The 23,074-nt window shown below is 35.6% G+C and overlaps 1 protein-coding gene across 1 annotated transcript; it reads left to right on the forward strand.

Annotated features, from left to right (window-relative positions):
• Window positions 1-1,268: 1,268 nt before the first annotated feature.
• LOC103989096 (mitogen-activated protein kinase kinase kinase 3) lies at window positions 1,269-7,782 on the forward strand. Its single transcript, XM_009407855.3, has 11 exons — window positions 1,269-1,795; window positions 2,330-2,776; window positions 3,009-3,096; window positions 3,255-3,317; window positions 4,310-4,470; window positions 4,556-4,631; window positions 5,535-5,594; window positions 5,691-5,798; window positions 5,920-6,156; window positions 6,965-7,086; window positions 7,168-7,782. The coding sequence occupies exons 1-11, from the start codon at window positions 1,404-1,406 to the stop codon at window positions 7,448-7,450; spliced, it is 2,037 nt and encodes a 678-aa protein (XP_009406130.2). The 5' UTR covers window positions 1,269-1,403; the 3' UTR covers window positions 7,451-7,782.
• The last annotated feature ends 15,292 nt before the right edge of the window (window positions 7,783-23,074 follow it).

Here is a 23,074-nt window from a genome sequence, read left to right on the forward strand (position 1 = left end):
CTTCCTCCTCCCCAACCCAACCTACCGACTTCCCTCCCACCAACACCATAAAAGTATGTCATGGGAAAAAGCTTCTCTCGCTTCAATTCTACTCCTCGGTTAGGCCTTAAATGACAGGGACATGCTCACATATTCTGGTACTTAATTTAATTGCTTGATCCACACAGATAAGTAGGTGGAGAGTGAACAGCATCCACGACAGTGCTCTCTCTCTCTCTCTCTCTCTCTCTCTCTCTCTCTCTCTATGTATATTAGACACAAAGTAGGTAGGTTTGGTACGACAAGAAAATGTGTGTGTGATGTAATCTTCCTTCTTCCAGGCTTTTACACCAGTGTTGATCATTTCATGTTCTTGTAAACCAAATGGCTTTCTAGCTAAGGAAAAGCCATGGATGTGATTGTTGCAGGTGGAATTCCTCTTCTGCTGAATCTTAGATAGTTACTGAAGACTTATAAATGGGTTATTTTACTATGATTAATGGGACTGGTAATATTGCTACATGTAATGCGCAAATAATTATCAATGAAAACATGTCATTTTACTTGTAAATGATAGATATCCCATAGTGCGACTTTGATATTTTCCCTACTACAAATCAACTGTCACATTATATATTTTCCCCATGTTTATCATTCATGAGGGGTTCACCATGCAACTTGGCTTAAGCCATTATGTATGTGGGAGAAAAATAAGATCAATACGTAAAACATGCAATAAACACTATATATATATATATATATATTATGATTTTGGTATCTTCATAAACGAGATTAAATTTATGAGGTTGTCCGTTGCAAAGGCGGAAGGCGAAACGCAACGCTTGCATTAAATGCACCGAAAAAATCTACACCCCCGATGGCACAATCGAGGTAGATTCTAAACCTCGGCGCCAACCCGACCGTCCCCCATTTCTTACCCACGCGTGGGCCCCAACGGTCGCTTCACGCTGGTAGGGAACGGAGTGACGGTGGGGGCAGCGAAAGAAAAGATGATGTTTGCTGTTCCAGGGAGGCCCACGTCATCTCATACGCGAGAAGCGCCGGTCGGCGCTGTGATGAGCTGTCACCGAAAGCATGCCTCTCACCCGGACCACTTTTTCCACCCGTCGTCAGGCGTCTCCCACAGCTACCTGTTCGCTGATTGGAGAAACTACGTGGGACACAGTTGGAACCCACGTGGACGTCCCTTGACCGCTCGACGGCGGGTAAGTTTCTGATCTTTTTTTTTTTCCCTCGCGCTCTCTCTCTCTCTCTCACTTTCTCTCTCACTCAATCCAAATCGAAGGTTCCTTCTCTTTTCTTGCTTTCTCCTCTCCCCCAAATCACAACTTTTTCTTCCTTATCTTATCTCAATTCCGGTGAAATCTGCTGCCGAAGCAGTCGAAGTTTCCCCTCGCGCGAAGATGCCGGCGTGGTGGAAGGGGAAGTCGAAATCCAAGTCGAAGTCCACACCCAGCCCTCGGAGTAAGGAGCCGGAGACGCCGCGAACGCCGAGGGCGACGGTGACGCTGCCGCCGGATGAGGAGCTGGTGGGTAGACATGGCACTAAGGCGAAGGCTCATAGCTTTGACGAGGCTCTCCGCCCTAGGATGAGCGGAAACCCTCCTCTTCTTGGCGGCGGCGGCTCCGGTGGAAGGGGATCTGGAACGGGCTTTGTGTTTGGTCACCCGCTCCCGCTTCCGACCTCGATCCCGCCGCACGGCGTGTCGACCGGGTCGGCCTCGGCCTCGGCCTCGGCGTCTAGCATCAGCTCCTCCGGCTCCTCGGAGGAGACGCCAGATCTTGGGATCTATAGGTAACTGGGCTTGGCTCGTTTTTGTTCTTTTCGTTGTGGTTTCTGTCTCTCGGAGGCCTGATTGGATTGTGCTCGTTCCAGATGAAATTGTTGTGCCTTTCATTCTTTGATTTTGGTTTTGGTAAAGATTGAATCTTTTGGTTGGCTTGATTGGTCTAAAGCGATGAGTTATATTGGAGCTCAGAGATCTTAATAAAGTGGAAATCGTTACTTCTGATTGTTTTTCAGATTCGGTCTGTTGCTATTTTTGGGCAGATTTTTCCGTTAGTAAAACTAAGAATTGTCTTTCCCCTTTCTTAAATTTTACTTCAATTATTAGGCTGAAAAATTGCCTCTTGCTGAAATATCCCTTTGGTTTTCTTGTTCTTTTCGCATGGAATGATGGATCATTGTTTCTTTTTCTTGTTTCCTCTATAACCCTTAATTTGAGTCACTTATCTAACATTGGTGGCTATGCTTGCTTACTTTGCAAATAAGGACTTGTTGTTATCTTTGTCAAAAATGAGATTTAGATCATATTCGTATTGTTTGTAGGTATTCCGACCCGATCAACACGCCGAGGGGAAGAAACGAAACGCATGATTCCCGAAGGCGTGAGCAGACGGCAGAAGATATGCAACTCTTTTCATGCAGTCCAGTTTTGGAGCATCCTAATGGTGGAAATGCATATTCTCATGGTCGAACTTTTACAGACACCATATTCAGTAGAAGGACTGCGAGTCCTTCACCTGGCTTGAGAGGGCATACTTTTCCTACATCACCTGTGCATCCCAGTTCATTCGGTATCGGTCCAGCATCCCCAAACTGCTGGCAGGACAATCTGAGGAGCCCACCTCATCCATTGCCTCTTCCTCCAAGCTCTCCCAGCTGCTCTTCTGCTTCTCTATCTTCGTCTTCTTCACGTTCTCCTAAGTCACTGTGGAAGAAGGGAAAATTATTGGGCAGGGGGACCTTTGGTCAAGTCTATGTTGGATTCAACAGGTACTTGGTTTATTGTGCACAATTATGCATATACACTTGAGATCTTGTAATGTGGTTTCATATTGATTGAGAGCAGGCTGATGTTGTCATGACACATGAACCTCCGTAGTTTTTTAACTAGGAATATGTTTTTCCAGAGTTGCATTCTTGTACAATAAAGAATTCCAGATTCCCTGTTTATTTCCTGAACATTAGACTATTCTAGATCTGACTTCAAGTGACCATGCTCCAGTGAAAATGGGCAGATGTGTGCTATTAAAGAGGTCAAAGAAATTTCTGATGATGCAAATTCCAGAGAATGTCTCAACCAGCTAAACCAGGCAATCTTCTGATCTTGTCTCGCCTATCAGATAACATCCCTTCCCATTTCCAGATCGGTTTTGACTCTTTAGAATTTGAGCTAACATGAAATTGCCATTTTGAGTACTACAAGTCATCAAATCATGAACTGATTGGATATTTATTTTCATTCCATCAGGAAATAGCCTTGCTTAGTAAGCTCTCACATCCTAACATCGTGCAGTACTACGGAAGTGAACTGGTAAGTGTTTGATTACCTTGCTGGTAACTTTAAACCTACTAAGTTATTTAAACTAAGGACCTTGTGAAATATATTCCATGTTTTCCACATAATGGATCTTGTTAGTCCAGTGATTTATGCTTTAAGTTTCTTTTGTGATGACCATTGGGTTAGGTTGCATAATGAGAATGCAAGTATGGTAAGAAATTAAGGGAGAGACAAAGGTGAACAAAGGGAACGAACAAAAGTCACCCACTAAATATCATGTCTCATTATCTAGAAAGCCATTTAATTAATTCGTAGTTGCCACACTCTAGATCATGAGGATGTCTTTTGCAGCATTTGCCATCATACTTGTTGGTTCTCTTAAAAAACTGGAGATATTTCAGGATTGATTTAAATAAGTCCACCATACAAAAACGAGCTGAAATCTACCTATCTGAATAAATCTCTGATGTGACAATCAATCTGCTGTGTGACATTTCTCACCTCATTTTGCTATAAAACAGTTATAGATACAAGAGATAAAAATTTGTACATTATGTAATTTTGTTGTAGCCTTGCTTCAAGATGGCTGTTGGAGCTTTCACCTGCAACCGATGATGGATGGATGGATGGATGGAGCCAAAGATGTGTTTAATTTCCACATCCTTAACCTTTTTATCTGACAACAAAATTTAGTGAAACAAGAAATTCTTAGGACAGTAACCCTTATAATTCAGCTTGAAGAAGCTTCAGCTTATAGACCAATTAACCTGTGAACAACATTAAAAAAATCAAGTTGGATTTATGAGTAATTAAAAAAAATGAAGAATGCTATTTCAGACATCTTAAATAATATGTGACTCATGTATTTATGACTTTTTGTAAGAAGATAATGAATATGCAATATCGTAAGGACCAATTTGATCTGGACTTATCTATTGAATTTTTGTTAGGATCTACTCAAAGAATGTGTTTTTAAATAGCTTGAGTAAATGTAACCTGAATCAGTTACAAAATTTCTTGTCCAGGCTGAAGACACACTCTCAGTTTATCTTGAGTATGTCTCTGGAGGTTCTATTTACAAGTTACTTCAGGAATATGGTCCTTTTGGGGAATCTTTAATCCGCAACTACACTGCTCAAATCCTTTCTGGACTTGCCTACTTACATGGGAGGAATACTGTGCATAGGTATATGACAACAAATCCTTGTGGAGGAAACACCTTTTGTTTTTGTTGCTGCTCTGATGGCGTGAGATGGTTTCTTACCTGGCAGGGATATTAAAGGAGCAAACATACTGGTGGATCCTAATGGTGAAATCAAACTAGCTGATTTTGGCATGGCTAAACATGTAAGGTTCTTAGTAATTGAATTTCTATCATATCTACAAAATGGAATAATCTGGAATGCAATTTGATTACTAAAACTGCAGAAAACTAAAAGCATATCTCTGGTTCAATGGAAACTTCTGGAGCATACCCTCTCTTTATGATTCATGTTCTTTCTTTTTAACATTGATCGTATGTCCTAAAAAGTGAAGATAGCGATGCAAAAAGAAGAAAGGGATTATGGAACTACGAAATGGTTTTGATGAGTAGAAAAAAGATTTTGAGATCAATGTCCAGTATGTGGTACCTGATGCCATCAACGAAGGACATAAATGAAAAGCGGAAAAACAAGTTCTACTTCTCCCTGTTATGCATATCATTCCAGGAGTGCAGGGTCAGTGATGAAGTAGCAACCAAATAAAATTGTATATGATGTTTTTGCAATTAATGGTGATAGCTTCTGTGACTATTAGTGTTTGCAACTAAGTTGAATTGGTAGAGAGATCTAAATGTGCTAATTTGAAAATAAAACTTGGAAACTATTATTATCTTAATTTATTTTTGTGTTCAAGCATATGGATATTGACCCAGAGGACCAAAGCAACTGGAGATAGTATGACATCATCATGAGTGAAAACATCTGACTTGTTCAAACTATTTTAAGTCAAGGATATACTACAGTGAGGAAATTAATCTATCCAAGTCCAAATATTTAATTTTAACATAAAACAATGTTTTGAAGAAACAATCATATACTATAGTGACTTCAAAAAAAGAATTAGCCTTGTCTATTTTTCACTTGAGACATGAATGTAGCAAGATGCATTACTGTACTTTAGTCGAGATTTCCATTTTATCTGTGCTGACTAATGGTTATTGTTTTTGCTAACTTTACTCGGTTTCTCACATTGTTCATCTTGAAACAGATATCTTCTTACACTTCAATACGTTCTTTCAAGGGAAGCCCTTACTGGATGGCTCCTGAGGTAAGATTTTACCTGATATTTGCAATGCTGCCTTCTTGAAGTTCATGTACAAACTACTAAGTGCTCTGGTTTTCTGGAAATTTTAATATTATGCAGATTGTCATGAATAGCAGTGGCTATGACCTCTCAGTAGATATATGGAGCCTAGGATGTACAATTATTGAGATGGCATCTTCAAAGCCTCCCTGGAGCCAGTTTGAAGGGGTACATTATCCATATGTTGGCACTTGATTATTCAATGATAAAACCAGCATGAATGTGTTCTAAGGTTTCATGGGTACATGTTTAATGTTCCTAATTTTTAGGTTTATGTTTCAATTAACAGGTTGCTGCGATATTTAAAATTGGTAACAGTAAAGATATACCAGAATTCCCAGACTATTTTTCTTCTGAAGGAAAGGAGTTTTTAAAGCTATGCTTGCAGCGTGACCCATCAGCTCGTCCCTCATCAGCGCAGCTGATGGATCACCCTTTTGTTCGAGACCAAGCAATAATTAAAGCTGCAAAGTTGAATCTTATCAAGGATGTGGCCTATTCTACCTCTGATGCAAGTCATCCAATGGTACAGTTACACAGAAAATTGCACCAGCATGTCAATAATTTCTCGATTATATGCACATCAGGCTTTATTATTCTGATTACTAGCAACAGATCAAATTCAAGTTTTTCCTTACGTGAAGGATGGAGGATGTTGTTGATATGTTGGAAGTGTCTTTTTTTTGTCTGGGGTGTCCCTTTATATATTTCATATGGAAGTAGACTTGATTCCCTTTATTTTTCTAAATAAATGAAAGACATGTTTCTCTTGAGTTTTCGACTCATTTATTTTTTTCCTGTTGTGCATCTTTTCCAAGTTATTTAGATATTCCATCAAAATTAGCTTCCTTATTTCTTCATACTGGCATTTCTATTAAAGATGGAGCCAATTCCATAACTTTTCTCTCAGCTATATTGTTCAGTATATTTCATAGACCAAACTATTAAATAATGTTCTAAGATAATAATTTTATGATAGTTTATCTATCCTCAGACAAAATTTTGATATTTGCTTCATAATTCCTCCCATGAATCATATTTGGCTGAAATATTTTTCAATGAAATTGAGGCATGTTTTTGATTGATCGCTTGTCTCGTGATTTTGTCCTATGTGTGCAGACATGCTCAATCAACCTGATATTACTTCTGATATTTACTAGTTTAGATAAGGGGGGACTTTGAGTCTGTTTTGCGCACATATTTGTTCAATTAACATGCAATTATAACTCAAATTTAATAACTCTATGCATGCTAATTCTCACAGTTAGCTTGCACCAGTTATTTTGGTCTATTTCGGCAATACAATCCCTACCTTAATGTTACTGCTGATGCAGAAACAGAGCACCATGGAGTTCTCTTCCAATAGGAGTACTTCTCCACTACATGATAGAGATTATGGAATGAGACGAGGATCTGGATTACGATTGCCAATTCCTATGGCATGCCAGAACCCGAGGTAGTCTGAGTTCAAGCTTGATTTCATAATAACTCCGTGTTTGTTCCTAAACCGGTGTTAACACTTTCTTTTTTTCTGCAGCGATTTACCCAGCATGAGATTGAACATGTCACTACCTGTCTCCCCATGTTCTCTCTCACCCTGTTCCAGTCCATTAAGGCAATTCAAGCAAACTAATAGAAGTTGCCTGCCTTCTCCTCCTCATTCATATTATTTATCTGGAGCAGCTAACCAGAGCCCAGTCAAATCAGCACTCTATCCAACCAGACCATGCAATAAGCTTCCAGATCCTTGGCTCGATATCGCGCTGTTCAAGCCGCAAGCACCATATGATTCTCCTCGGAGATCGAACATGGGTTTGTGAAGCCAAATTGTGAATATACGAGTTTTTGATCGGGCAACTGCTTGTGGAAGGGTTGGAACATTATTACTAAAATGTTCATCCTTCATCTTGTTCAGCTGACCACTTGGGTAGTATCATGGGAAGATTTCAAATATGATCTTCAAGCTGGAATGTTAGTTTTGTTTGATGTAGTTGGTTTTGTTGATAAAGATGTAGCAGTAAAGTACAATCAGATCTCACATGTTGTATAGAGCAAATTTGTGTTCATAGCATGGAATAACTAATAGAGTGTTCATGCAGAAAAGAAAAAATGATATGGAAAAAAAAAGAAATACAAAAATGAATTCAGACCACTTCATGCCTGCCTTGAGTTGCAGCTTTGTGCATTTTACAGGATTGCAGAATGAGAGTTACAAAAACAGAGTTGATTGTTGTTCTTCAAATCTAAGATAAAGATATGATGCAGAAAACGAGCTCCGATTGAATCCCATTGTGAAGTTCCAAGGAAATCTTTGGAGGTATTCGAGGCAGATGAGAAGCTGAATTATGGTGTAGCAAATAGCAATCACCAGAAGGATACTTCCATCTGTCTCAGTGGATAGAGATGTGAAGGAGAACAGTCCAGTCCTGAAATGGGTTTTGAGAACTCCATCAACCATGGCGGGTCATTTCGTCCCTATGCATGTGGGGATGGATGCTATCCATGGAAGCGTGCTCTCCGGGAGATGATTGTGGAAATGATGGAGTAAAACTACGTGAAATCGTTGGAGATGACACCACCATACCGATGAATCCCAGTAATGAGCGGGATGGGGATGATGGATGGATCCTTGAAGAGAAGGGACGTTTACTCCGTTGACTTTCTGGGTATAGGAATATTTTCTCGAGTCACATTGTCAGCTTGGGAAGTCAACTTGGATCTCTATTGTTTGCTTCGTGTCTTCTCAGATCATGAAATGCAGTTCGTCATTGACTTGACATGAGATGGGAAAAATGCCACCGCATCAAAGCTTTTACTCATTTCGACTTCTCGTTGGAGAATAGAAACTGCATTAAGTTGCCACACACACACACACTCTCTCTCTCTCTCTCTCTCTCTCTCTCTCTATAATATATATATATATATATATATAATGTCATTCATGCTTAGTGAAAGAAAGTTTGCACTCAAAATAGTTGCATATGAATGAGGTCTTGTCTATTTATAAATTACCTATTTATAGATGATAGAAAAAGATCTAGAATAAATAATTAAGAGAGTTCCTCTTATCAAAGTTATGGAATTCTACTAGTTAATATATTTCATCAGAATCCAATTAATTATATTATATATATCTTATCCAATTATAAAGGATCACAAAATTTAACATTTTCTCGCTTGGTCCATTAATTGATAAGATATAAAAGAGATATTTAAAATCAAAATAAATAAAATAAAATTATTTAAAAATAATTTTACCTAACTAGATTCCAAAATTTTTTTGAAAAGCATTTTATATATGGCTATGAATTTTAAAACAAGCTAATAAGTCCAATAAACATAATAATAATATATTAAGTCAAATTATCAATGCGAGTCATAACGGTTATATATCATCAATGTTATACTCCTTTCTATATACCACAACATTGTTAGTCTTTCCTTATATAGTCCATAATAATTCCTGTAATTTATCTTGTTAAGACAATCATGTTATTATATTTAACTATAATATGTATAAACATAAATATAAATAGGATAGCAAAAACAAATAACTTTAATTAAGTAAAAAAATCTCAATAATAACATCCACCTAAACATGCATCAATATATCTTTTATGACTTGCTCACAAGTCCTATTCTAAGAACATGTTCTTTAAATATTTTATACTGTAAAGCTTTTGTCAATGAATCAGCAATCATCATAGTGGTACTCAGGTTCTCAATTGATACTTGTTGTTTCTGAACTCTTTCTCTAACCACAAAGTACTTTATCTCAATGTGCTTGGAACCACTAGAGTACTTGTCATTTTTAGAGTAAAAAACTACTATGGTGTTATCACAAAATATCTTCAGCGGCCTAGCAATTGAGTCGACCACACCAAGTCCTGAAATAAAATTTTATAGCCATAAAGCTTGATTTGTGACCTTAAGGCATGCAACAAATTCAGCTTCCATTGTTGATGATTCAATAAGCAATTGCTTTACACTTTTCCAAAAATTATCCCACCAGCTAACATGAATGTAAATCCTAAAGTGGATTTTTCACTATCGAGGCAATTTGTAAAATCAACATATGAATATCCTATCATTTCAAGTTAATCTGATCTCCTATATATGAGCATATAATCTTTCATCTCCTGTAGATATCTTATTATTTTATTTGCAGCTTTCCAACGTTCCATTCCTGGGTTACTTTGATATCTTCCTTGCATTGCAACCGAAAACTAATATATGGTCTTGTATAGATTTGAGCATATAATAGACTTCCAACTACACACTCATAAATAATATTCTTCATTTGATTCTTTTTTAAGTCATTTTTCGGACACTGGTTTTGACTAAATTTTTCATCTTTAGTAATATGTATATCATTGGCTGAGCAAGTCTGCATGTTAAATCTCTCAAACATACAATTAATATATTATTTCTAAGACAATCCTAATAATCATTGAGATATATCTTGACTAAATTTTTCATCTTTAGTAATATGTATATCATTGGCTGAGCAAGTCTGCATGTTAAATCTCTCCAACATACAATTAATATATTATTTCTAAGACAATCCTAATAATCATTGAGATATATCCCTGAATATCTCAATGCAATAACATAGGCTATCTCATTCATATCAATCATCTTAAAGTTCTTGTTGAGAAATATCAAACTTGCTCCCACTTACTTTCATGTATATGCACTGATCAACAATGTTTTCCTTAAATCCGAAGGAAGTAATGGTATTATGAAACTTTATATAACATTATCTAGAAGTTTGTTTATGACCATAAATAGATTTCTTAAGTTTACAAGCTCAACTTTCTTTTCCCTTTTTTATGAATCCTTCAAGTTGTTCTATATAGATTTCCTCATTATAATCGATGTCTTCTTTATAAGAAAAACCTTTGGTCATAAGTCTGGTTTTATATCGTTCGATATTACCCGTTGAGTCATGTTTTATCTTAAAGACCCATTTACAATCGACTATTTTATAAATATTGGGTAATTCAACAAGTTTCCAGACACCATTCCAGACCATTGATTTTAACTCTTCTTTCATTGCATCATACCTTTTTTTAGAATTGTTATTTTCTATAGCTTGTGAAAACGATAAGGGGTTTTTTTTGTTCTTATATCATAATCTGATTCTTGTAGATATATCACATAATCATCAGAAATAGCATGTTTTCTTTTCCTTTGAGATTTTCTCAAAGTTGCCGATTATGATTGTTCTACAAGATCATCAGTAGTGACATCAACATCATGTGAGAGTTCTTCGATGTTATTTTGTTGTTCACCCTCGTCAATGCTCTCATTAATTTGAGGCAATCTCTCGAATAGGAAATGATATGGGAGAATTAATTTGAATCTCCTCAATATCAAAATTGATCATTCGAGATTTTTCACTCCCATTGATTTCATCATTTTCTAGGAATTTTACATTATAAAATTCTACTATCCTCGTAATATGATTATGGCAATAAAATTTGTATCCCTTGGATTTTTTTGGATAACCAATAAAATATCCTGAAATAGTTCTTGGATCCAATTTCTTTTCATATAGATTGGATACTCTTATCTCTGCAGGACACCTCCAAATATGTAAATGTCTTAAACCGGGCTTCCTACCAGTCCACAACTCAAATGGGGTTGATGAAACTGACTTACTAGGAACTCTATTCAAGATATACATACCTGTCTTAAGAGCTTCACCTCATATCGACTCAGGTACAGAGGAATAACTCATTATGCTCATAACTATATTCATAAGAGTACGATTTCGCCTTTCAGTAACATCATTCTATTGTGGCACATCTGGTAATACATATTGAGCACAAATACCCCGTTGTTCTATGAATCTAGCAAAAGGATCAATATTCTAACTAGATCCATCATATCTACCATAAAATTCACTACCCCTATAAGATCTGATAATTTTAACTTTTCTATCTAATTGTCTCTCGATCTTATTTATGTACAATTCAAGAGTATCAACGATTTAAGACTTTTCATTTATTAGATAAACATAGCCATATCTAGACAGGCTATCTATAAATGTGATGAAATATATTTCTCCACTAAAACAAGGAATATGGAGTGGTCCGCAGATATCAGTATGAATAATCTCAATGAGTTCTTTACTTATTGTAGTATTTTTCTTTATATGTTTAGTTTGTTTTCCCTTAATGCAATCTATACAAACATCAAAATCAATGAAGTTTAAATATTCTAAAATATTATTTTTCACTAATCTTTAAATTCTTTCCTTGGAGATATGTCTCAATCGTCTATGGTACAATATAGAAGATCTTTCATTATTGAAACTATGTTTCAATCCAACACTTGATTGTATGGTCAATAATATTTTTGCAAACTCAAGATCCAAATTAATTCTGTACAAACCATCATACAGAATTCCAAAACCAACTTTATTGAATCATAAAATATATTGAGTTTACCATTACCAAAAGAAAGACAATACCATTACCAAAAGAAAGACAATATAATGTATGGACGAAAATACCATTGTAAAATATAAAATAACATTAATGCTTTGAGTTTGTCAAAATTTTGATGAACTATTGATATCATATATATTACACCTTTGGGCGAAATATTGACATATTTAGTGTTTACTCAAGATATCTATGGACGATTGATACCATTCTTGTGGAATAGTATTGTTATCATTGTTAGGATCGAGAGCACTAAGAGGGGGGGGGGGTTGAATTAGTGCAGCGAAAATCTTTCAGCGATTAAAAATGAAAGTTGCGTTTGTTCAATAAAAGCGATTTCGATGTAAAAGCCGATCTTAAGATTAAGCGCAGTTTACGCAGTTTGCGTCTAAATGCAGTTTGCATCTAAACTCAGTTTGCGTCTAAACGCAGTTTGCGTCTAAACGTCGTTTTACGTCTAAACTCAGTTTACGTCTAAACGCAGTTTGCGTCTAAACACAGTTTGCGCCTAAACGCAGTTTGCGTCTAAACTCAGTTTACGTCTAAACGCAGTTTGCGTCTAAACACAGTTTGTGCAGTTTACGTCTAAACGCAGTTTGTGCAGTTTACGTCTAAACGCAGTTTTACGTCTAAACATAGTTTTATGTCTAAACGCAATTTGCGCAGTTTTAGAAAGATCTGAACTTAGAAACTCGTTCGTAAAAGCACAGAAGACAGTTTGCAGTTATAAATGGAATCAGAACGTAAACGTAAACTATAATGTAAAGATCGTACGAAAACACCGATTTACGTCTGAATGCAGATTCGGAAAAATTAGAACTTAGAGACTTGTTCGTAAAAGCGCAGAGGGCAGTAGCTATGTAGGAGGTTTGCAGTAATGATAAAGTGCTCAAAGTAAAAGCAAACCAGAGATTTAGAGTGGTTCGATCAGTCTTGACCTACTCCACTTTGGCTTCCTCCACCGACGAGGTCACCGACGTCAACTAGATGCCTTCCTTCAATAGGCGAAGGCCAACTGTCCTTTTACAGTTTCACTCCTTTTGACGGGATCATGAGACAACCCTTACAGAACCTTTCTCTCCTCTCTTTACAACTCAAGACTTTGAAGAACAGAAGGAGGAGAACTTAAAGGCTTTTCAACAATTTTGAGCTCAAGAATCACAGAGAAGATTAAGATTTCGGTGTAGGTCTCTTGCTCTTTCTATGCTGAATGGGTGGGGTATTTATAGGCCCCAACCCAGTTCAAATTTGGAGCTCAAAACGATCAAATCCCGGAATTTCGGGATCAGGCGGTTGCACCTCCTGACTGGAGAGGTTGCACCGCCTGGCAGAGCTCGGAGACTGAGCCCAGGCGGTTGCACCTCTCTGTCAGGGGCGGTTGCACCGCCTGAGTCTGGCTCGGAGACTGAGCCCCAGGCGGTGCCACCTCCTGACTGAGGCGGTTGCACCTCTCCTGCCAGAGCTCGAAGACCGAGCTCAGGCGGTGCTACCTCTGTCAGGAGAGGTTGCACCGCCCAATCTCGCTCGGAGACTGAGCCCAGGCGGTGCCACCTCCTGCCTGGGGCGGTTGCACCACCCAGCTTTGCTGGGAGATCCTCTCCTGGGCGGTGCCACCTCCAACCCTGGCGGTTCCACCTCTTTCACTATTTCATCTCACTTGGTTTGGCTCCAAACTTGGCCAAAACCAGTCCGAACTTGAGCCTAATTGGCCCCTACTTGGGTTATAGGATTAACACCTAATCCTAACCTTAATTAACGTGCTAACTATGAATTTAAAGACATTTTCTAAGCTATTACAAAGTCCGCAAGTCAAGACTTCTTTTGGCGAGCTTCCGGCAAACTTCCGGCGGTCTTCCGATGAACTCTCGGAAACCATTCTGCGGACTCCCGGCAAGCTCCTAGACTTCACGATTTGATCTTAGCGAGTTCCAATGAGCTTCTTCGGCAAGCTTCGATCTTTCTCGGCGAGCTCCGGTAGCATTCCCGATGAACCTTCGGACTTCCGTCGAACTCTCGAACTCGCAACAAATCCTTCGCGCTTGACTCCGACACTTTGTTTCGCTTTATATCTTCATCGTTATCATAGTTAATCCTGCACAATTAAAACAAAACTTCGATCGAGACAATTAATCCTAAGCAATTTAACCAAGTTGTCCGGCATGTCATTGGTCCCTCGACGCTTCGTCCGATTCTTCGGCGCAACGTCCTCTCCTGCAGTCTATTGCCCAATCGGCCAGTTGACTCCGCAACTCCGATATCCTTGGTATAATACCCGCTCTTCTTGGCCCGATGCCCGAGTCCACGGCCCGAAGCCTTCTGTCGATACGTAGACCGATCCACCGGCCTGACGTCCAATCTTCTGACATGTTCCTTCGGCAAAACATGATTTTCCTGCTTTAATTGTCTCATTCTGATCGAAGCATCCTGCGTCACTCAAAACGCAGATTAAATCATAAACATATATCAAGTAGTTTCATCATCAAAATACGAGATTCAACAATCTCCCTCTTTTTGATGATGACAACCACTTGATGACGGAGTTAAACTTAACTCCCGGAGTTTAAACAAACTCCCCCTATCAATATGCCATATTGATAGAACCTTGAATTCAAACTGAATTCAAGTCATTGCAATATTCATCATGAATACTTGCAACACGTCAACATGAACATATGCATAAACTTATGCATCACATGTCATGTCATCAACATACTTCTCCCCCTTTGTCATCAACAAAAAGGAGAAGTATCACAATCAACCATTTGTGTGATATTGGTTCAACTCATTACATGAAAAACATAATATCAAGTTTTATCATCATGCAATCTTGGAGCTAGAAGATTTAGCAAGTGTTACATCATGCTTAGAACATTCATGCTATCAAGTTTTAGATATGCAAGTTTTATAGCATATAAGATAGCACTTTTGGTAATGTTCAAGATAGCAAGTTCTATATCATGCAAGCTAGCAAATTAGAGATGTTCAAGAAGGCAACTCTTGCTTCTTGAAAATTTTGTTCACTTTGCTAGATGCGCAAGTTAGCATTTTTGCCTCTTGAGATAGGCAAGATAGCACATTAGCTTCTTTTGAGATAGCAACTTTTTGCTTCTCTTTAGACCAACAAGCTAGCAATTTTTATGATATACAAGTTTCACAATATATAAGCTAGCAAAAATTTCGAAAGCAAATGCAAGATAGCTTTCTTGTGTAAGCTCATGATTCTTGCTTCCTATTGCAATGTGCAAATTTCAAGTTTTGCTTCTTGAGATATTCAAGATAGTGATGTTCAAGAAGACAATTTTTCTTCTTGAAATAAGCAAGTTAGCAATCTTTGCTACTTAAGATAGACAAGCTAGCAATCAAGTTTTTGCATCTTCTTGACTTGTACAAGCTAGCTATCTCCCCCTTTGTCATTGTCAAAAAGAAAGGAAGAATACAGTTTTGTAGTTCTTTTTCCTTTTACAATGATTTCAAAATCATGACAAAGGATGAATAATCAAGTCATGAATGTCAAGACAATTTTTCATCATGAATATCATTGCATACATCGTTATCATAGGTTGAAGTATTACATGCATAATTTCATATCATCATTCATAATTACATTAATGTTTCAATATAGCAATTTTTTCTCAAAGTGTGTAACTTAGCACTCATAGCATTTTAAATCATGATTTACATCATATGCAATACATCACATCATAATTAGAAAGCACAAGTATTGCATGCATAATTGCACATCATAAATATATCATGATGGTATCAATTTTGTCAAATTATATCCTACCATACATGATTGAAACTTCTTATTTGTATATATCAAAACAAATTAATGAATATTTCATGTATTCTTCTCTTCACATAAGGAATATCAAGAAGAATTATTAGGTGATAGATAAACATTTCATGAATACAAGGAATTACATAAAAATCATATCATAAGTGTTTCATGTATTCATATTATCACATGAAGCATACAGGACAACAATGCAAAGAAATCATGTCATGAAGAATATCAATGTGAAAATTCAGCAACGATCACATGATACAATCGCAAGGCATGATATAATTATGCGACATATCATGAGATGATAATTTATCATATCAATGAAAGATATCAATGAGGATCAATTCGTGAATACCAAAGATATGATTCATGGTTCATTACAATTCTTCTTAACAAGTTCACGATCAAGATTCATATAATTCTTAATAAAGCAAATTGATGTACAATAATCATACAAGACATACAAGGCGAAAAAATCTTGTTATTTCTGTATTATGAAATATATGATATCAAGGCTCATGATTCATTTGAAAAGATATAGTACAAAGAGCAACTTGAAACATTCATATCAAGATCACATTTTAAAATATTCCAAGTTTCAAGATATCAATATGACACTTCATTGAATTCTAAGAAATCAAAAGACAAGTTGCATTTCATTTGAAGAACTCCTTTTTGATAAATGTAGGGAGCATAATGAACGATCTTGATTTATAAAGAGCTTCATGTTATAATTATCAAGATCATGATTATAATAATTATTTTCTTTAGCAAAAACACTATCATTCATATTTCGAGATGGAATTTATAAGCAGGAATCATTTCATCAAATCCATTTTAGAAAAATATTTTTCATAAGTGTATGAGAAAATCCAATTGTTAGGATACCAATTGTTAAGTGAATCCGAAAATGAAATTAGTACTTTCATGCATTCGGATAAGATTTTGCTATAGATCTTCAAGTTCAATTATGAAGATAAAACATGCTCATGATCATAAAAATTGATGTATCCAAAAAATATAATTTCCAACATGTTATAGTGTAAAATCATCATGGCAATTAAGTGTTTTGAACATTGAATCAAGAATGTCCGAAAAATAATCTTAACACGTTCATGCATTCGAGCATATTTTTGCCATAGTTTTTCAAATATATTCATGAGAATAACACATGCTTATCATCGGCTTAAAATCTAATGTATAAAATTGTTAATCAAAATATTTAATTTCATCATTATGCATTTCTTCAAATCAAACATGATCTTTAATCAAAATCGAGAAATAACAATGGAAATCAACGTAATACACATTATTACTTCTTAACCATGATTTCATATTTTCAATCAAGATCATTTTATTTGTTTATCATAAAATATGCAATATTATCATTTTCGAAATTACTTAGTATGATCATAATAATTTTTTTTAACATGTAATTTTTAAGAAAATTAATTATAAACTAAAAGAGAAAAATACATCATGAAAGCATCAAGTAATTTCAAAATAAATTAGGGGGGTTTCGATTACCTCATCATTGTAGGCTGTTAAGGCGTAGTTTGCCGCCTTGCTTTTGTTGACTTTCTCTTCTTCGGAGGAGCTCGATTCATCCCAATTTTTGTTCTTCTTATTGCGTTTAAAGCAAGTAGTTCGATTCTTTTTGCTTTTTAATTTTCGTTTCATTTGTAGTTTAAGTTCACCATCACTTGAGCTTATGCTCGAGTGGTCTTCAAATGTTCTATGTTCCAAATCCTTCCTGTTCTTTGGAAGGTTGGTTTGTTCATCATTGTCCTGATCACTTGAGTCATCGCTCAAGTGACATTCATTTGTCCAGAGTTCCAAATCCTTCCTATTCTTTGGAAGGTGATTGTGTTCAACATGTTCATCATGTGCATTGTGCACCATTTCATATGTCATCAATGAACCAATTAGTTCTTCAAGTGGTAAGTTGTTTAGATTTTTAACTTCTTGTATTGCAGTTACTTTTGAATCCCACTTTTTAGAAAGAGAACGCAAAATTTTGTTTACGAGTTCAAAATCCGAAAAACATTTTCCAAGAGCTCTTAAACTATTGACGACATCCGTGAAACGGGTGTACATGTCGCCTATAGTCTCGCTTGGTTGCATTTGAAAAAGCTCCAAATCATGCAATAAAAAGTTAACTTTCGAGTCTTTGACTCTACTAGTTCTCTCGTGCGTGATTTCAAGTGTTCGCCAAATGTCAAAAGTCGTTTCGCACGTGGAAATCCGATTGAACTCATTTTTGTCCAAAGCGCAAAATAAGGCATTCATAGCCTTTGCGTTTAAAGAAAAATACTTCTTTTGCAAATCCGACCATTCGTTCATCGGTTTAGAGGGAAGTTGAAAACCGTTTTCAACGATATTCCATAAATCCAGATTTAGAGAAATCAAGAAAACTCTCATTCGAGTTTTCTAATAAGTGTAGTCCAATCCGTTAAAGAACGGTGGACGAAAGACCGAAAAGCCCTCTTGAAGAGCCATTTCTCTCGGGTGTAAATCCGAAATGAGAAATACCCCGCTCTGATACCAATTGTTAGGATCGAGAGCACTAAGAGGGGGGGGGGGTGAATTAGTGCAGCGGAAATCTTTCAGCGATTAAAAACGAAAGCTGCATTTGTTCAATAAAAGCGATTTCGATGTAAAAGCCGATCTTAAGATTAAGCGCAGTTTACGCAGTTTGCGTCTAAACGCAGTTTGCGTCTAAACGCAGTTTGTGTCTAAACGCAGTTTTACGTCTAAACTCAGTTTACGTCTAAACGCAGTTTGCGTCTAAACTCAGTTTACGTCTAAACGTAGTTTGCGTCTAAACACAGTTTGTGCAGTTTACGTCTAAACACAGTTTGTGCAGTTTACGTCTAAACGCAGTTTTACGTCTAAACGTAGTTTTACGTCTAAACGCAATTTGCGCAGTTTTAGAAAGATCTGAACTTAGAAACTCGTTCGTAAAAGCACAGAAGATAGTTTGTAGTTATAAATGGAATCAAAACGTAAACGTAAACTGCAATGTAAAGATCGTACGAAAACACCGATTTACGTCTGAATGTAGATTCGGAAAAATTAGAACTTAGAGACTTGTTCGTAAAAGCGCAGAGGGCAGTAGCTAACTATGAATTTAAAGACATTTTCTAAGCTATTACAAAGTCCGCAAGTCAAGACTTCTTCTGGCGAGCTTCCGGCAAACTTCCGGCGGTCTTCCGATGAACTCTCGGAAACCATTCTGCGGACTCCCGACAAGCTCCTAGACTTCACGATTTGATCTTAGCGAGTTCCAATGAGCTTCTTCGGCAAGCTCCGATCTTTCTCGGCGAGCTCCGGTAGCATTCCCAATGAACCTTCGGACTTCCGTCGAACTCTCGAACTCGCAACAAATCCTTCGCACTTGACTCCGACACTTTGTTTCGCTTTATATCTTCATCGTTATCATAGTTAATCCTGCACAATTAAAACAAAACTTCGATCGAGACAATTAATCCTAAGCAATTTAACCAAGTTGTCCGGCATGTCATTGGTCCCTCGACGCTTCGTCCGATTCTTCGGCGCATCGTCCTCTCCTGCAGCCTATTGCCCAATCGGCCAGTTGACTCTGCAACTCCGATATCCTTGGTACAATACCCGCTCTTCTTGGCCCGATGCCCGAGTCCACGGCCCGAAGCCTTCTGTCGATACGTCGACTGATCCACCGGCCCGACGTCCAATCTTCTGACATGTTCCTTCGGGACAACATGATTTTCCTGCTTTAATTGTCTCATCCTGATCGAAACATCCTGCATCACTCAAAACGCAGATTAAATCATAAACATATATCAAGTAGTTTCATCATCAAAATACGAGATTCAACAATCTTTGGGTATAAAACCTAAACTACAAGAATATCTAAAATAATATCATCCTACCCCATTACATAATTATTTGAAGTAGATTCTCCTTTGAAATTATATAAATCTCCTAATTATGTATGCTATTGTGAATATTATTTTATTAATATCATTTAGGATTGATTCGTTAATATTATTTTATAAGTTATTGGTCTAGGTCACTTTGGTAGCTATAAGACTAATATAATAATTTAAAATATCCTATAAATAATAAAACTTTTATTGTAATTCACATCAGAAAGGTCTATCATCTCAAGTCATTTTGATAGTTACAAGTCAAATAAAACTTAGGGAGATGGATTACAAATATTATTCATCAAATTTTTTTAATTTAATTTATGCTAAGCAGTTCAATAATATAATGACAACCATAATAATTATTGAACATTAATTAGCAAAAGAAAACTTATATGATAATTATGATAACATATAAATCATGCCTTTATGTGAAAGATGAACATTATTTCATAATTTCAAATATATATGTAAATAACCAAATAAATATCCAAGAATAATAATTGAATTTTATTTACCATATGTAAAAATACAATCCATAATTCATATGAGAAAACTATAAAAGTGAACTGTAATTTATGGGTTTTTTTATTAAAATTAAGTCTAATAAAAAAATCAAAATATAATCATGATTAATTCAATCATAATTATAATAAATCATATTTATTGATTTTATTATTGAGAATATAAATTAAAAATTCTCAATCTCATAAGGGTAAAAACATAAATATTTGATAGGATATAAATTAGAAATATGTGATTTATAAAGGATAGAACTATCAAAAGAATTAAAAGATATTAATAAAATACAAAAGGGCAAAGTTTTAATTTGACCAAAGGGAAATCCTAGGGCAAAAACTATAATTTTGCCAAAACCTTACTGCACGTCGTCGTCGTCGCCTTCACGTGCAGCGCTACTGCTGTCGCAGTAGGGCTACCTCTGCTCGTGCGTAGCCATTACGACGATTCCTACCCATCCGTGTGGCTGCTGCTTGCGCGGCTACCACCTGATGCGATTGTTTCCCCTCGTGCGGTCGCTGCATAGATGCGTGTTTTGCCTACGTGCGGTTGCCACATGGGTGCGATGTTGTTGCCTGTTGCGCTGTGGCGCACACGCTGCCGAGCTCAGTAGAATCACTGGTTGTACACAGCAAGGTCGACGACGACCATTGTTACTTCGTGATCATTGGAGAATAGGGATCATTTATGCATCGTAAACAAAAATAATATATATAATGTATTTGATCTCAAGAACCTAGGCTCTGATACCAATTGTAACATTAAAATTCGTAATATGCTGTATTAAATATAAAAATAATCTTTTATGTCAAGATTGAAATCAAATAATTAGATTTGATTTAACGATACATACCTTTTGATGTCATCTGAAAAGATATCTCTGTTTGATCTACAATGACACCGTTTTTAATCTAAGATCGCTGTCAATCTGCAAAAAGGAACTAGATCTTTCTCCTCTCTTCCCGTCTTTTCGGAAAGAGTTGAGGGAAAGACGGTAATCCCTTAACTGAGATAATCTCTCTATTTCTCTCATTTCTTTCTTATTTTTTATGTTAAGTCTCTAGTGGTCTTGCCTATTTATAGGTAAGAGCAGATGATCTAGAATAAGTAATTATGAGAATTCTTCCAATCAAGGTTGTCTCTTAAAGAATCATACTTTAAGTGGACTTCTTTTCTATTGATCAATATATTTCATCGTAATCCAATTAATTATATTATATATATCTTATTCATTTATAAAGGATCACAAAATCTAACAATGAACTCACACATAAAAATAAACTAAACGATAGAATAATTTAGTTGGATTATTAATGAAATTAATTTAATTAGTTTAGAATATATTATTATTAAAATAAATTTAAATAGTAATAATAATTCGTCCCATATTACTACATTTATTCAATAAAAAGAAAGCAAATATAAAGAACAAATCATATATTTGATTATAACATTTTCTTCATATATTATTATACCTAACCCTATAAAAAACACAATAACATTGTGACGGAAATTTAAAATATCAATTAATGAATTGAATTATTTTTTCAAGTGGTGTGAGATCACATGTTAAATGTTCCTATCGTTCATGTGCTAAATACACATAGGTACAATATATTTATCCTTCGAGCATTCTATTTAAATTAGAACGAGTTTGACAGTTATTTATCTATTTATTTATTATTATTATTTTTGTTCCTCTATTTTTTTATAAAAAAATATCTCATTATTGTCAGTCCTACACATTAAATCTCATTCCTCTATGTTTAACCTCTATTAATAGTAATTTTCTCTATTTTTTCTATCTATAGAGTTTGTAAAATTATTCCATCAGAATTACTTTTCTATTTGTAGTATATATTATATCATATGTATCTCTCTATAAGATTCTCTTAGAGAGATCTGCCACATACAACAAATCTAGCATTTATAAACCAATGTCACTTTGTCACAAGATAGGCATAACACCATCACCTCTTATTCCAAATTCAGGATATTATATTTCTAAAAATCAATGTAAAATTATATCGGATTTCATTGAATATAATGTAATGTATATTTGACAAGGTGAAATGTAATGGCAAAATCATATTTGAATTAATTGAATGTAAAATGTAATGTATAAAAAAAGAGGATTTTTCTTAATTAATCAACGAGATTTTCTTTTACAGATGAAAAAATCTTATTTGATATCACTCATTATCATAAAATTTAATTAATTTTAATATAAAATTAGATTATCATTTGAAAGTGACATAAAATACCTTTTTAGTTGTCTCAAATTTAATTCTTTACATATCTTAATGATAATAAAAAATTTTTATATAATCGATCTTAAGTAATTAAGACCTACGATTTTATTATTATTGTTATTATATATATATATATATATATATATATATATATATATATATATATATATATGTTCAGATTTGATACTTGAGTATATATATATATATATATATATATATATATATATATGCCACTGCCTCGTGCTTTCATGCGCATGGCATGTGAAGGTATTAATACTTTTATAGATGCGTAGCGGATACGTAGTTAAATATGATTGTCCAAAGTAAATCAAATTGCTGACATTTCATAATAAATGCGACTTGGGTATCACATCCATTTTATGATGCTCATATTTGGAACCCACTTAGGTTATTCCAAACGTGGCTGCCATGACACTAAAACCATTACCAAGTCAAGTCAAGTCCTATGGTGCATTTAAATTAGATTATCATCAAAGATTATAAATGAAAGCAAATTCTCTGAGTT

This window comes from Musa acuminata, chromosome BXJ1-6 (genome assembly GCF_036884655.1).
Source record: "Musa acuminata AAA Group cultivar baxijiao chromosome BXJ1-6, Cavendish_Baxijiao_AAA, whole genome shotgun sequence".
NCBI lineage: Eukaryota > Viridiplantae > Streptophyta > Magnoliopsida > Zingiberales > Musaceae > Musa > Musa acuminata.